Genomic DNA, 13,484 nt, shown 5'->3' on the forward strand with positions numbered 1-13,484 from the left:
TCCAGTGTGAGTATAAATATTAGATGCAATAACGGGCATCCCTGGCGAGTGCCATTTGAAATAGAAAATGAATCTCCCATTAACTCTGACCCTTGCCGAAAGATCCAAGTAAAGACATAACATCCATCTCATCATTCCGTCGCCCAACCCCAGACTTCTAAGCGTGGTTTCCATAAAAGTACAATCTACTCTTTCAAATGCCTTTTCGGCATCAATTGAGAGCAGTTTGGACTGGATCACCCCTAGTTTGGCTTTGTGTATTAGATTGATGGCTTTAATGGTATTGTCTCGGGCCTCACGACCCGCAACAAAACCTGCCTGATCTGGATGGACAATTCGCGAGAGAAGGGGAGCTATTCTTGTTGCAAGAATTTTGGCGAATACTTTGGTGTCTACATTTAATAGAGATATTGGGCGAAAACTGGCGCACTATGTGGGGTCCTTTCCTGCCTTATGAATTACGGTAATGTGAGCTCTAAGGGAATGCCTATTCGGGGTAAAGTCATTCAGAGCTCGAGAATTAAATGCAGATACGAGATGTGGGGTGATCACTTCCCTGAATCTTTTGCAGTAAAGGAGTGGGAACCCGTCGGGGCCTGGTGCCTTGCCTGTCTTTGAAGAAGTTATAGCATCCCACAGCTCTTGATTAGAGATTGGAAGCTCTAGCGCTACTGTCTCAGCTTCCGTCAGGTGAGGCATCTTTGCATCTTTGATGTAGTCTGATATTTGTTGGTGCAGTTTTAGCTGACCTTGATGAGTTTTCTGTATTTAAGTCATATAGGGTCGCATAGAAACTTTTAAAGGTCTCAGCTATCTCAGTCGAAGAGTGTAAAAAAGTATTTTGCTGGGAAGGAGAGGCAATCTTGGAAACAAACGTCGACTTCTGCTGTTGTCTAAGGGCCCTCACTAGTGTCCAACTACATTTATTTCCATGTTCATAGAAATGTCATCGGCATCGGGCCAGGATTCCCTTTGCTTTTGTGTTGAGCAATTTGCGCAGTTCCTCTCGGACCTTAAAGAGCTCGCAACCCACCTCTGCCGATGATGTGTGTTTGTGTCGTGTCTCCAAGTCTTTCATTTGCAATAGTAAATTAGAGATCTCCATCTCTCGCTCCCTCTTCAACCTCGCCCCTTGTTGGATGAGCACCCCCCTGATCACACATTTGTGAGCTTCCAAATTGAGGTTGGAGATATTTCTCCAGGCTTATTGGCAGAAAAGTATTCCGCCAATGCATCATTTAATTTTTGCATCACTTCGGGATTATCTAGCAGGGAAGTATTCAACTTCCATTCCATTGGTGTGGGATGGGAGACTGTAGCGTAATTGTCATGGTACAGAGTGCGTGGTCTGAAAAGGAAATGACATCTATTTGGGTCTCTGTGATACGATCAAGGTCCCTATGATTTACTAAGAGATAGTCAAGTCTGGAGTATGTTCTATATACGGCTGAGTAAAAAGAATAGTCTTTGTCAGTTGAGTGTAGTAGTCTCCATGTGTCTATCAATTGGTATTCGTGAAGCATACCTTTAACCTTACGTAGAGCAGACAGTGAGTGTGTGGAAGTACCTGAAGAGGTATCCAGCGTTGAGTTCAAGGCTAAGTTAAAGTCATCTCCCATAATGAGTGTTCCCTCCGCAAATTCCCCCACGGTCTCCAAGAAACCAGCTAATGCTGTAATTTGACCTACATTGGGTAAATATATCGACACCAAAGTGTATATATGCGAGGCGATCTTACCCTTAACCAACAACAGACGACCTGAATCATCACTTCGAGACTCCATGAACTCCCATGGGACAGATCTAGATATGAGGATACCCACTCCTCGAGACTTCGAGTCTGGAGAGAAGCTGTGATATACCTCTGGGAACCATCGGCTAGACAACTTGAATGGCTTATGTACACACATGTGCATTTCCTGTAAAAAGCAATTTGGATATGAGCCCTTCTCAGCATATTGGTCATAATGGATCTCTTGCCTGGGCTGTGTAATCCCTTAACACTAATGGTTCCACATTTCACTTTGGTATTTATTGAGTTTTGCATGTTGAGGGGATGAGTCCTGGTGCTCCCCCCATGGGATTGGGTGTGAGGAAAGGGTATATATAGGAGAGGGTGAAAAAGAAGTAAAGAATGAGGTTAATGGGATTAAAAGGAAGATGTAGGCAGAGAAAGCTGATGAAAAAGAAGTGTAGAATAAGGCAGTTGTAAGGTTGCAGAAGAAAGATTTGGCCTCACAGCAAGTGGTTGTTGGACAAAAGGTTAGAGGCTAAAAAACTCTAACATAAAATAAAACCAACAAATCTGGTCTCGAAAAGAGATTGAGACTTGTTGCTCTTTTCCAACTAGGGGGCAACCCTTGGGGAACGTAGAAGACCAGGGATCAGAGCATATCCAACCCAAGACATATATAAAAAAGATAAAATGCTTCATCTATCTTCTCCCCTCTCAAGCAGGAGGTTGAGAGGAGAGAGGTACGGTGAACAGGATAGAAACCCCCCCAAAAAAACCCCATATAGGATCGTAAATCGTGGTCAGAGGCATAGCAATTAGAACAGCAAAATAATTAATAAAACAGTAATGCAAACAGCATATAGTATTCTTGCAGGATGGACCACCGAGACCCTGCAACTTGAATCTCAGCGGAGAGGTACATTAAGCTCTCATGTCTTGTGATGTCTGTGAATGCATGTTCAATCTCTCTTCGAGAAGCAGTTCCTCAATCCGGTCAGCCACATGAGGTATCTCCCGTGGACGAGGGATCACGCAATGCCCCCCGAGGTGATGGGGGTGACCGGTTGCTTCTTTTCTTTCTCTGGGGCAATGCATCAGGTTTGTCCATCTGAAGCCAGTTGCGTACACTCAATGCAGGAGTGTCCAGGAGTGTCCAGGAATTGAAAAAGGCATTCCAGTTCCTCCGTCTCTTCAGTAAGAACTGGGTCCCATTATGACGGACAATAAGATGAAATGGGTGTCCCCAGCGATAGGAGGCCCCTTTCTCTTTTATTTTTTATAGGAGAGGTTGAAGTTGTCGTCTCATGAACAAGTCCGTGACGAAACATCTGGAAAGAGTTTGATTTGGTTGCCTTCAAAAGAGATTGTCCCAAGAGACCAGGCATATCTCAGCATAGATTCTTTCTCTGTAAAGTAGTGCAACCTGCACAAGACATCTTGTGGGTTAAGATCATTTAGCGGGCCCTGTCGGTATACCCGATGTACTCTGTCGATGACGCATGACGTGTCGCTCGGGTTTCCCAGTGCCATATTAAAGATAGAGGTGACGTATTTGGATAAGGCCGCTGCTGGGATGCTCTCAGGAATTCCTTTTAAGCGAATATTATTACGCCTCCCTCTATTTTCTTGGTCATCTAAAAGTATAGCGATGTTTTGCACATGCAGCTTGGATCTGCAGAGTTCCTGTTCCAGTGAATTAACCCTTTCATCAAGGGACATCACTTTATTTTCTACTATGGCAGTGCGGGAGTTAAGATGATCTATGTCCTCTTTAACTATGGCAAGTGCCCTTTCATGTGCAGCCTCCATCCTGCTCATAAGGGAGTCAAAGTCTTTCTTAGTTGGCATAGCTGCTAGGCGTTCTAGTATGTGCCTAACATCTGTCTGATTTATAGTGGAATTAAGGTCATGCTGAAGCTGGGTGCCATCCTGCCTCCATTGTTTGCCCATGGTCTGATTCTCAGATGTCATGTTCCCTGTTTCCCCCTCTGTCCTGCTGTCCATATTTGTTAAGGGTGTCTCCTGGAAGCTGAAATCTCCCAGCACAACATTTTCTCCCACAGCTTGGTCTGTCTGAGGGGGATGGGGGTAGTCTGGGAGCTGAACGTTATCTGATCGCCTCTGTCGCTCGCTCGGTGTTAACCCTCCAGTGTCCATACCTTCAGGCTCAGCATTTGTCTGTGATGTTGTTGTGGGGTGAGAGCAGGAGAGAAGGACAGTGACAGCAGCGGCAGCTAATCCCTGGCCACGTACCACAGGTGGCGTCACAAGACTAACATCCTCATCATTCCCCACCATCATCCAAATCCCCTTTTCTTGTACACCTTGGGGCCACGAAGCCGGGCAGGTCCACCTGTGACATTCCTGACCCGACATCACCGGCCCGGCAATGAGTAACATTTAACCCCTGCACCGTGGGTAATACAGATAGGTAGGAGATAAATAGACAGATAGAATCATAGATAGAGGAATAGATAGATAGATAGAGAGATAGATAGATAGTGGGGGGTCACAGCAGATGGGGGGTGATCACAGCAGGTGGGGGGTGATCACAGCAGGTGGGGGTGATCACAGCAGGTGAGGATGATCACAGCAGGTGCGGGGATCACAGCAGGTGGGGGTCTCACAGCAGGTGGGGAGTCTCACAGCGGGTGGGGAGTCTCACAGCGGGTGGGGGTCTGACAGCAGGTGAGGGGATCACAGCAGGTGGGGGGATCACAGCAGGTGGGGGCTCACAGCAGGTGGGGGGATCACAGCAGGTGGGGGATCACAGCAGGTGGGGGGATCACAGCAGGTGGGGGATCACAGCAGGTGGGGGGATCACAGCAGGTGGAGGAAGGTGAGAGGTGGGAGAGGGGGCAGCAGATGAGGGAGGGGGGCAGCGGCTGATGGGGGAGAGCGGTGGCAGATGGAGGGGAGGCAGCAGATGGGTTCAGTGCTGGTGGATGGGGGCAGTGACTTCTTCAGACAGCGGCTGAGGGGCGGCAGCTGAAAGGAGACAGTGTCTTTAACTTACCAATCGCTCCCATCAGCTTCCACAGACGCCGGAGTGAAGCTGAGGGGGCGGTCTCCGGCCCCAGATACACGGTGATTGGAGAAATCGGTGATTGGAGAGATCGGCTCCGGGGCCATGATCTCGCCATGACGTACTGGGTACGTCATGGGTCCTTAAGTACCATAGAGTCATGACGTACCCAGTACGTCATAGGTCGCTAAGGGGTTAACACGTTTTCAGGCTCTAGTGGCCCGCTCCCGCTTGGGGCCCTTGTGCGACTGCAGGTGCTGCACCGCGATATATCTGCCAGTGCAACGTCCCCGCCCCCTGCCCATGGGGCCCGGTGAGCAGAGGAATGAAAGGGGGGGAGCCCGGGCTGTCAGCCGGGCCCCCCTCTTTTCACCGGGCCCAATACAGGCGTCACACTAGTAATGCCCTGATTGTGGCCCTGGCTGTACTCACAGGGCTGTCTCCAGTGTCTCGGGTCTCCATTTCCTGCCTGGTATGTGCAGTCGTCGGCACCATTACTGAAGCATGCTTTGCAGGTGGGGAAGGCCTCCCACCTTGAAAAAGACAGGAGACTGCCATTTGGTTGCTTTGGGAGGCAGGGAGGGTTTTCTTTGGCCCTGTATTCTTCCTCCTGTTCATTTTTGTGCAAGCAAAAAGGGTGTGAAGCCACTGTGTGAGGTCTGAGTCAGAGGAGCTCCAGAGTGCAGCGTCCTCACACCACCATAGTCAAGCCACGCCCCCTGCAAACTAATATCCTTGCCTCCTCAGGAATCTCGGGCAACCAAACATTCTTGTTCTTTCTGTCATGTTCATACAATGTAGCTAGTGTTCCTTTAACTCAGAATTTGCAAATTATGCTTTGATTTGTATCTCTAGAAATATTGAATGCCCTTGTTATCTTTTTGTATTATTTACTTGTTGGTGCACAGCAATCAAATTCGATTTTTACGTATTAATTACAATTTTTGTTGTATAAGTAACTATCAATGGTCCTATCAATGACTAATAACTGCAAATGCAAAAAAAAAAATGGAATGCACCTGCATGACCAGAAAAAAAAAAATTGATGAAAATTGGACAAATTTTTTATACTGTCATTTGAATTCAGCCTAAAGAAAAGCTATCCTTTAGTTCACCTAGGATGCCCAACCGTCTCTCTGGGAATATCCATATGTCCAGAATCAGACTCTGGATTCTCTCATGTAGCTGGCATACCATCTTACTTTTAGATCTTAAACCCCCCTAAACATCTTGTCCTGGACTGTCTGAATTGTCTTCGCTTCTTCTACTACTACTACTTCCATAGTACTTCTTGTCGCCATAAGAAGCTCTTGAAATATGTTTTTAGTTTTCTTGGACCAAAAATGGAGTCCGGATAAATTTTCCTTCTTCTAGTCATGGGCTGCTTTTGAGTCTGAATTTTCTCTTGGCTAAAGGTAGTGCTAAAGACCAAAGAAAGAGAGTGAGAAAAGGAGGATAGAAAGAACTTGATCTCATTACTAATCAAGCCCTATATTTCTTTTATTAGGGATGGTTGTTCTTCTTTTACTACTCTTTCCTTGACATAGTTGATTTTTATGAGAAGATGGAAGCTTTTTACTGCAAATAGCACATTTAAGTCTTGTAGTCTTAGCTTTACCTTATGTTGCAGTATCCTTGTCCCCATGAAAGAAAGGGAGGAGCAGGAATAATATAGATATCCTGCTCCAAAAGAGGGGCTTATTTATAGCAGGAAGTACTTGGGCCTAGGTCTGTGCTAAGCTCTTCAGATTCAAAGTGGTAAGATACACTCGCCATAAATTAAGACAAATAGCAGCCGTACCTGTGGTGTCTTCTGTTTGGGTCACTTATAGCCAAGTAACCAGGATTTAAGCGGGCTTTACATGCTGCGACATCGCTCAAGCGAACTCGTTGGGGTCACGGAATTTATGATACACATCCGGTCGCTTTAGCGATGCCGTTGCGTGTGACACCTTTGAGCGATTTTGCATCGTTGTAAAAACGTGCAAAATCGCTCATCGGTGACATGGGGGTCCATTCTCAAATATCGTTGCTGCAGCAGTAACGAAGTTGTTCCTCGTTCCTGCGGCAGCACACATTGGTACGTGTGACGCCGCAGGAGCAAGGAACCTCTCCTTACCTGCCACACGCCAGCAATGAGGAAGGAAGAAGGTGGGCGGGATATTCATCCCGCTCATCTACGCCCCTCCACTTCTATTGGGCAGCGGTTCAGTGACGCAGCTGTGACGTCGCTGTGACGCTGAACGAACCGCCTTCTTAGAAAGGAGGCATTTCGCCAGTCACAGCGACGTCGCAGGGCCGGTAAGTAGTGTGACGGGTCTGGGCGATGTTGTACGCCACGGGCAGCGATTTGCCCGTGTCGCACAACCGATGGGGCGGGTACCCACGCTATCGATATCGGTCACGATATCGCAGCGTGTAAAGTGGCCTTTAGTGTGGCGTCATCTCATTGTGGATGAAACTCCTACCCTCATTCCTGAGGGTGCACTAGAAAAGTGGATACTGGTGGTGCCCTCTTCGACAGGAACCATGATTTTCACAAGCGCTGACCCATCTTGCTAGATGATAGGCTAGAAATATAATAACATATAATAAGCTCTGGAGGCAGATTCTAAGAGAAACCAGTGTCTTGCCCATAGATCTTTACATCTCATTTACAAAAAAATGTGGATTTCTCTGGAATAAAACATTGGATTTATTTTATTCAGCTTTCTATGACCTGCATGTCCATATATAAGGCTTTGAAGGGTTAATCCTACTGACAGGTTTCCTTGTAAAGAGTTTGCGATTTTTGTTGCTGAAAACTCGCAAAAATTGTTAAAAACAAATTGACTGCATTCTCCATTTTGCAGAGTTTTGTGCAAAAAAAATGTCAAGTAATACCGTAAGACAAAGAAAGTAAAGTGACTTCAATGACTTCAAGTTATTTCTACACTAAGTATTGAATTATAAAAAACCTGTAGATGTAGAGGTACATATGAAGGGAAAGCTTTGGAAATTCACTACTGTTTTCTTTTTCTAACATTTAGAACTAATTCAGATTCTGCATTGCATCAAAGTACAATGAATCCCAGTCAACAAGAAGTCTTCAGTGGAAGCTCTCAGGATATTCAGCAGAAGAGAGGTACTAATGTAATATTTATAAATTGTCCATGGGTTTAACTAAACTTTGTAAGTAATTTCAATGAAGGGGAAACTGTGTTTAAAGGGAATCTTTACAGGTTTTTGCTATGTAATCTGTCTGCAGCTTGATGTAGGAGCTGAGATCCTGATTCCCATAATATGAGTTTACTGAGTGCAGACATTTTGAGAGAATCACATTTTTCTCTGCTGCAGTTATAACAAAGCTGAAGGCCCCGTCACACGCAATGACGTATCTAACGATATATCGCCAGGGTCACGGATTCCGTGACGCGCATCCGGCATCGTTAGTGACGTTGTTGCGTGTGACACCAAGGAACGTTCGTTAACGATCAAAAACACTCACCTTATCGTTGATCGTTGACACGTCGTTCATTTTCATAAAATCGTTGATTGTTCATTACGCAGGTTGTTCGTCGTTCCCGAGCCAGCACACATCACATCAGGAATGACGACCTGCAGTTTACCTGCGGCCGCTGGCAATGAGGAAGGAAGGAGGTGGGTGGGATGTTACGTCCACTCATCTCCGCCCCTCCACTTCTATTGGGCAGCCGCTTAGTGATGCCACATGAACCTCCCCCCCCTTAGAAAGGAGGCAGTTTGCCGGCAACAGTGACGTCGCTAGGCAGGTAAGTACGGGTAATGGCTCCTAACGATTTTGTGCGCCACGGGCAGCAATTTGCCCGTGACGCACAAATGACGGGGGCGGGTGCTTTCACCAGCGATATAGCTACGTGTAAAGCCCCCTATAGAATGTTGAGACCTGCTCACACCACTGAGTGTCAGCTTTCTTTGTAGAATGTGTTTTATTTACTGAGTTGCTTACAGTGTTGGGGGTATTAGCTGGACTAGCAACCATGAGACAGCTAGTTAGAAAGTGACAATCTCTTGCTGATTGAACACTGAATTTATTGAAACAGAAACACACAGATAAGTAAGTGATACATCCCTGGAATCAAGGTTTCAACTCCTTCCTCATGCTGCTCTTGGAACAAATAACAAAAACCTGTTGACATATTTTGGTTAATGTTAGCATTTGATTCCTTTAGTAAGTGTTAGTGTTTCCTTTTGCACTTTATTATGCCTAGCATTTTCACATTTGGTGCTAGTTTCTTCAAATGTGAAAATATAAAATATAAGTACTTGGTAATTCCCATCATGGCCAGAACAAGGTAATTTGGCTCCCTAGGCAGATGAAGCCTATGTCACCCTCCACTCCGTCCCCCCCCCCCCTCCCGGATGAACCCTCAGCCCTGAAGTAAAATAATGGGTCAGATCCTAAGGTAAGAGACCTATAATGCACCCCTCCCTCCAATGGGTTAAGTAACAAGCTCTGATGACTACTTCTGCTGGAATTGTTACCTTCTTCACCATAAAATACAAGCAAAGGTAAAAAAAAAAAATGGTGAATATTTCAAGTCTGACCACAGATTCTCAAATGTATTAAGGTTTGAGCTTTGACTAGGCCACTCTGTGACATTTACACATTCCCCCTTAAACCACTCGAATGTTGCTTTAGCTGTAGGCTTTGGGTTATTGTCTTGTTGGAAGGTGAACCTCCATCCAAGTCTCAAATCACTGACAGACTGAAACAGGTTTTAGTCAAAAAGATCTCTTTATTATGCACCATCCACCTTCCCCTCGACTCGGAACATTTTCCCTGTCCCTGCTGCTAAAAACCATACCCACAACATGATGCTGCCAGCACTATGTTTCACTATGGGGATGGTGTTCTTGGAGTGATGAGATGTGTTGGTTTGGCGTCAAAAATTGCATTTACGTTGGTGGCCAAAAAGTTTAATTTTGGTCTCACCTGACCACAGCACCTTCCTCCATACATTTGGGTAGTCATCCATGTCTTTTAGCCAACTTGAACCACATGTCTTTTGGCCACTAGAACCTCCATCCATAAATTAATGAGTCAGCAGAACCTTCGTCAGTACATAAATGCATCACAAGGACCATAACCAGTACATGAACATATCACGAGAACCGCCATCAGTAAATAAGTAGACCAGTACAGTATGTCATCACAACATGTATAAGTCATCAGAACCACCATCAGTATATGACTACAGCACCATGCTTAGTACCGCAATCAATTGTAATATCAACTCAGGCCCATATACATATGTATTTCTTGAACCTACAACTCCCAGGATGCCCTAAATATAAACCTGTCATGTAAAATAATGCTAATAACCTATAAATATAGGGTTAATATTAATAGCGTTCTGACACCATGCAGCTGCTGCACAGAATGCCCCACTGCTGGGAGGAAATTAGCTTAATTTCCCCTGGTAGCATTCGATGTGGATTCATAGCAGCGGCACCAGCTTGGTTTCAAGTCACCGCTCGATGTATATCCGCTGCACTCTATGCACTGAGCTGTGACTGAAACCACACCAGTGCCACCCATATGACTGAATGTTGGTGTGAAAAATAAATGTGGCTGTCAATGCGGCGGCTGCACAATGTCTGTGCACTGTTTACCTTAAGATTAACCCCATATCTGCAGGTTAGTAGTGTTATTTTACGTGATAGGTTCCCTTTATCAATGGTAAGGAGATCCTTGGAGGTTTTTTTTATTAGTCATTATCAAATTGTAGACCATATAGGAACCACAGTACTGATGAGACTTGGTCAGTATCACACAAACATTTACAATAAGGTACCTTTTAAGTTCCATCTTCTCTGATTGAGTTGTTTTTTTCTTTTCTTCTCCATCTAGTCCAGATGCCATGATGACTTTTTACATCCACATTTCGTCTCTGCAGACTTTCCTCTTCTCGGATCGTTTGCAGCAGATCCCCAAATGGTGCCCTTAAAAATAACAGTGTTATTAAAATGATCTTTGCATAAAAATATCTCTTCATACTATGACCTAAATAAACCTCCTATGGTATATGACATTCACACTGCTCGCCTTAATCTAATATATAAAGCTGAGTGTATGTACTGTATGTATGTATGTGTTTACGCTAAAGGAATCCGCACCGTCGCATTTACAATCACAACATTTTTCACAGACGCCTCATGTGACTCAAGGAATGTCATAGACTAGGTTTTGACGGGAATATTTAACCCCGAGCTTTACAGTTACTCCCCAAAAACTTGCCTCCATTAAACTGAATGGAGCTGGAAGCTACAGGCTATTAATAAGAGCTGTGATTGGTTGCTATAGGAACAAAGGACACTCATAGTATAAGAAGCTTATGTGTGAGGTAATATGATGTCGGTGGAGAGACAGACACAGACAGACACAGACTTAGAGACAGACAGACAGACAGACAGGCACAGACAGAGAAAGAGGCACACAGGGAAGGAGACAGAGACAAACAGAGATAGACAGAAACAGATAGGGAAAAAAAAACCGAGACAGACAGACAGAGACAGACAGGGAAAGGGAGAGTCAGACAAAGACAGACGGGGAAAGAGACAGACGGGGAAAGAGACAGATGGGGAAAGAGACAGACGGGGAAGGAGTCAGACAGGGAGAGAGAGACAGACAGACACATAGAGAGAGAGACAGACAGACATAGATACACAGAGATAGAGAGAGACAGAAAGACAGTTACTATCCCAGGCAATGCCCGGGTACTACAGCTAGTCTAATATATAAAGCTGAGTGTATGTATGTATCTATGTGTGTATGTCCGCTAAAGGAATCCGCGCCGTCGCATTTACAATCACGAAATTTTGCACAGACACCTCATTTACACGCCTTACAGTTACTCTCCAAAATCCAGCCTCCATTAAACTGAATGGAGGTGGGAGTTACATGCTATTAATGGCAACTTTCAGTGGTTGCTATAGGAACAAAATAAACTGTTAGTTTAAGAAGCTTATGTGTGAGGTAATATGATGTCGGTGGGGAGATGGATAGAGAGAGAGAGAAAAAGGCAGACAGAGACACATACAGAGACAGACGGGGAAAGAGACAGAGAGATAGAGACAGACAGAGACAGACGTGGAAAGAAACGGGCAAAGAGACAGACGGGGAAAGAGACAGACGGGGAAAAGACATACTGGGAAAGAGAACACTCTGGAAAGAGACAGAGGGACAAAGAGACAGATGGGCAAAGAGACAGACGGGCAAAGAGACAGCCCATAAAAGAGACAGCCCGGGAAAGAGACAGCCCTGAAAAGGGACAGCCCTAGAAAGAGACAGGCCTAGAAAGAGACAGCCCGGCAAAAAGACAGCCCGGGAAAGAGACAGACGGGCAAAGAGACAGATGGGGAAAGAGAGAGACAGACACACACACAGAGACAAACAGAGAGGTAAAGAGAGACAAACAGACAAAGAGATCGAGACAGATAGACTGATACAAATACAGACAGATAGAAACAGACAGAGACATAGACACAGACAAGGAAAGAGATAGACAAAGAGACAGACAGACAGCGACACACAGACAGAGACTGGGAGAGAAACAGACAGAGATACAGTTACTATCCCGAGCAAAGCCCGGGTACTACAGCTAGTCTAATCTATAAAGCTGAGTGTATGTACAGTATGTACTGTATGTATGTGTGTATGTATGTGTATATGCCCGCTAAAGGAATGCGCACCGTCTCATTTACAGTGACGAAATTTTGCACAGACGCCTCATGTGACCTAGGGAACGTTGTAGACTATGTTTTGACAGAAAAATGTAACCCTGCGCTTTACAGTAAGGCCAGCGTTACACGGTACGATATATCATGCGATCGCATAAGCGATTGCACCCGCACCCGTCGTTTGTGCGTCACAAAAAAGAGACAGACGAGGAAAGAGTCAGACGGGGAAAGAGTCAGACGGGGAAAAAGTCAGACGGAGAAAGAGTCAGATGGGGAAAGAGTCAGACAAGGGGGCTTTACACGCTCCGATATCGGTAATCGTTTATCGTCGGGGTCACATTGTTAGTGACGCACAACCGGCGTCATTAACAATATCGCAGCGTGAAATACTTACCAGCGACCTTAGGCGACCTCAAAAATGGTGAAAATCGTTCACCATGGAGAGGTCGTCCCAAACTCAAAAATCGGTAAGGGTTGTTTAGTGTTGTGGTTCATCGCTCATGCGGCAGCACACATTGCTATGTGTGACACCGCAGGAGCGAGGAACGTCTCATTACCTGCCGCCGAGCCCAATGCCGAAGGAAGAGGTGGGCGGGATGTTTACATCACGCTCAGCTCCGCCCCTCCACTTTGATTGGCCGGCCGCTTAGTGACGTTGCGGTGACGTCGCTATGATGCCGAACGTCCCTCCCCCTTGAAGGAGGGATTGTTCGGCAGTCACAGCGACGCCGCCGACCAGGTAAGTATGTGTGACGCTGCGTAGCGATAATGTTCTCTACGGCAGCGATCACAAACAATCACATGCGCGACGGGGGCAGGTACTTACACGCTCGATATCGCTAGAAATTGCTAGCGATATCGCTACCGTGTAAAGCCCCCTTAAGTATGTATGTGTGTATGTATGTGTGTATGTCCGCTAAAGGAATCCGCACCGTCGCATTTACAATCACGAACTTTTGCACAGACACATCATATGACCTAGGGAACGTCGTAGACTATGTTTTGACAGGAAAATGTAACCCC

The 13,484-nt window shown here is 45.6% G+C and overlaps 1 protein-coding gene across 4 annotated transcripts in view; it reads left to right on the top strand.

Annotated features, from left to right (window-relative positions):
• CRTC1 (CREB regulated transcription coactivator 1) overlaps positions 1–13,484 on the top strand; it is a 1,360,738-nt gene that overhangs the window by 674,940 nt on the left and 672,314 nt on the right. For all 4 annotated transcript variants that reach the window (XM_075352648.1, XM_075352649.1, XM_075352651.1 and 1 more), the window contains one exon: positions 7,790–7,884. In XM_075352648.1, the coding sequence (XP_075208763.1) occupies positions 7,790–7,884 (95 nt within the window). The remainder of the gene's footprint in view (positions 1–7,789; positions 7,885–13,484) is intronic.

Source organism: Anomaloglossus baeobatrachus, chromosome 1 (genome assembly GCF_048569485.1).
Source record: "Anomaloglossus baeobatrachus isolate aAnoBae1 chromosome 1, aAnoBae1.hap1, whole genome shotgun sequence".
Lineage (NCBI taxonomy): Eukaryota > Metazoa > Chordata > Amphibia > Anura > Aromobatidae > Anomaloglossus > Anomaloglossus baeobatrachus.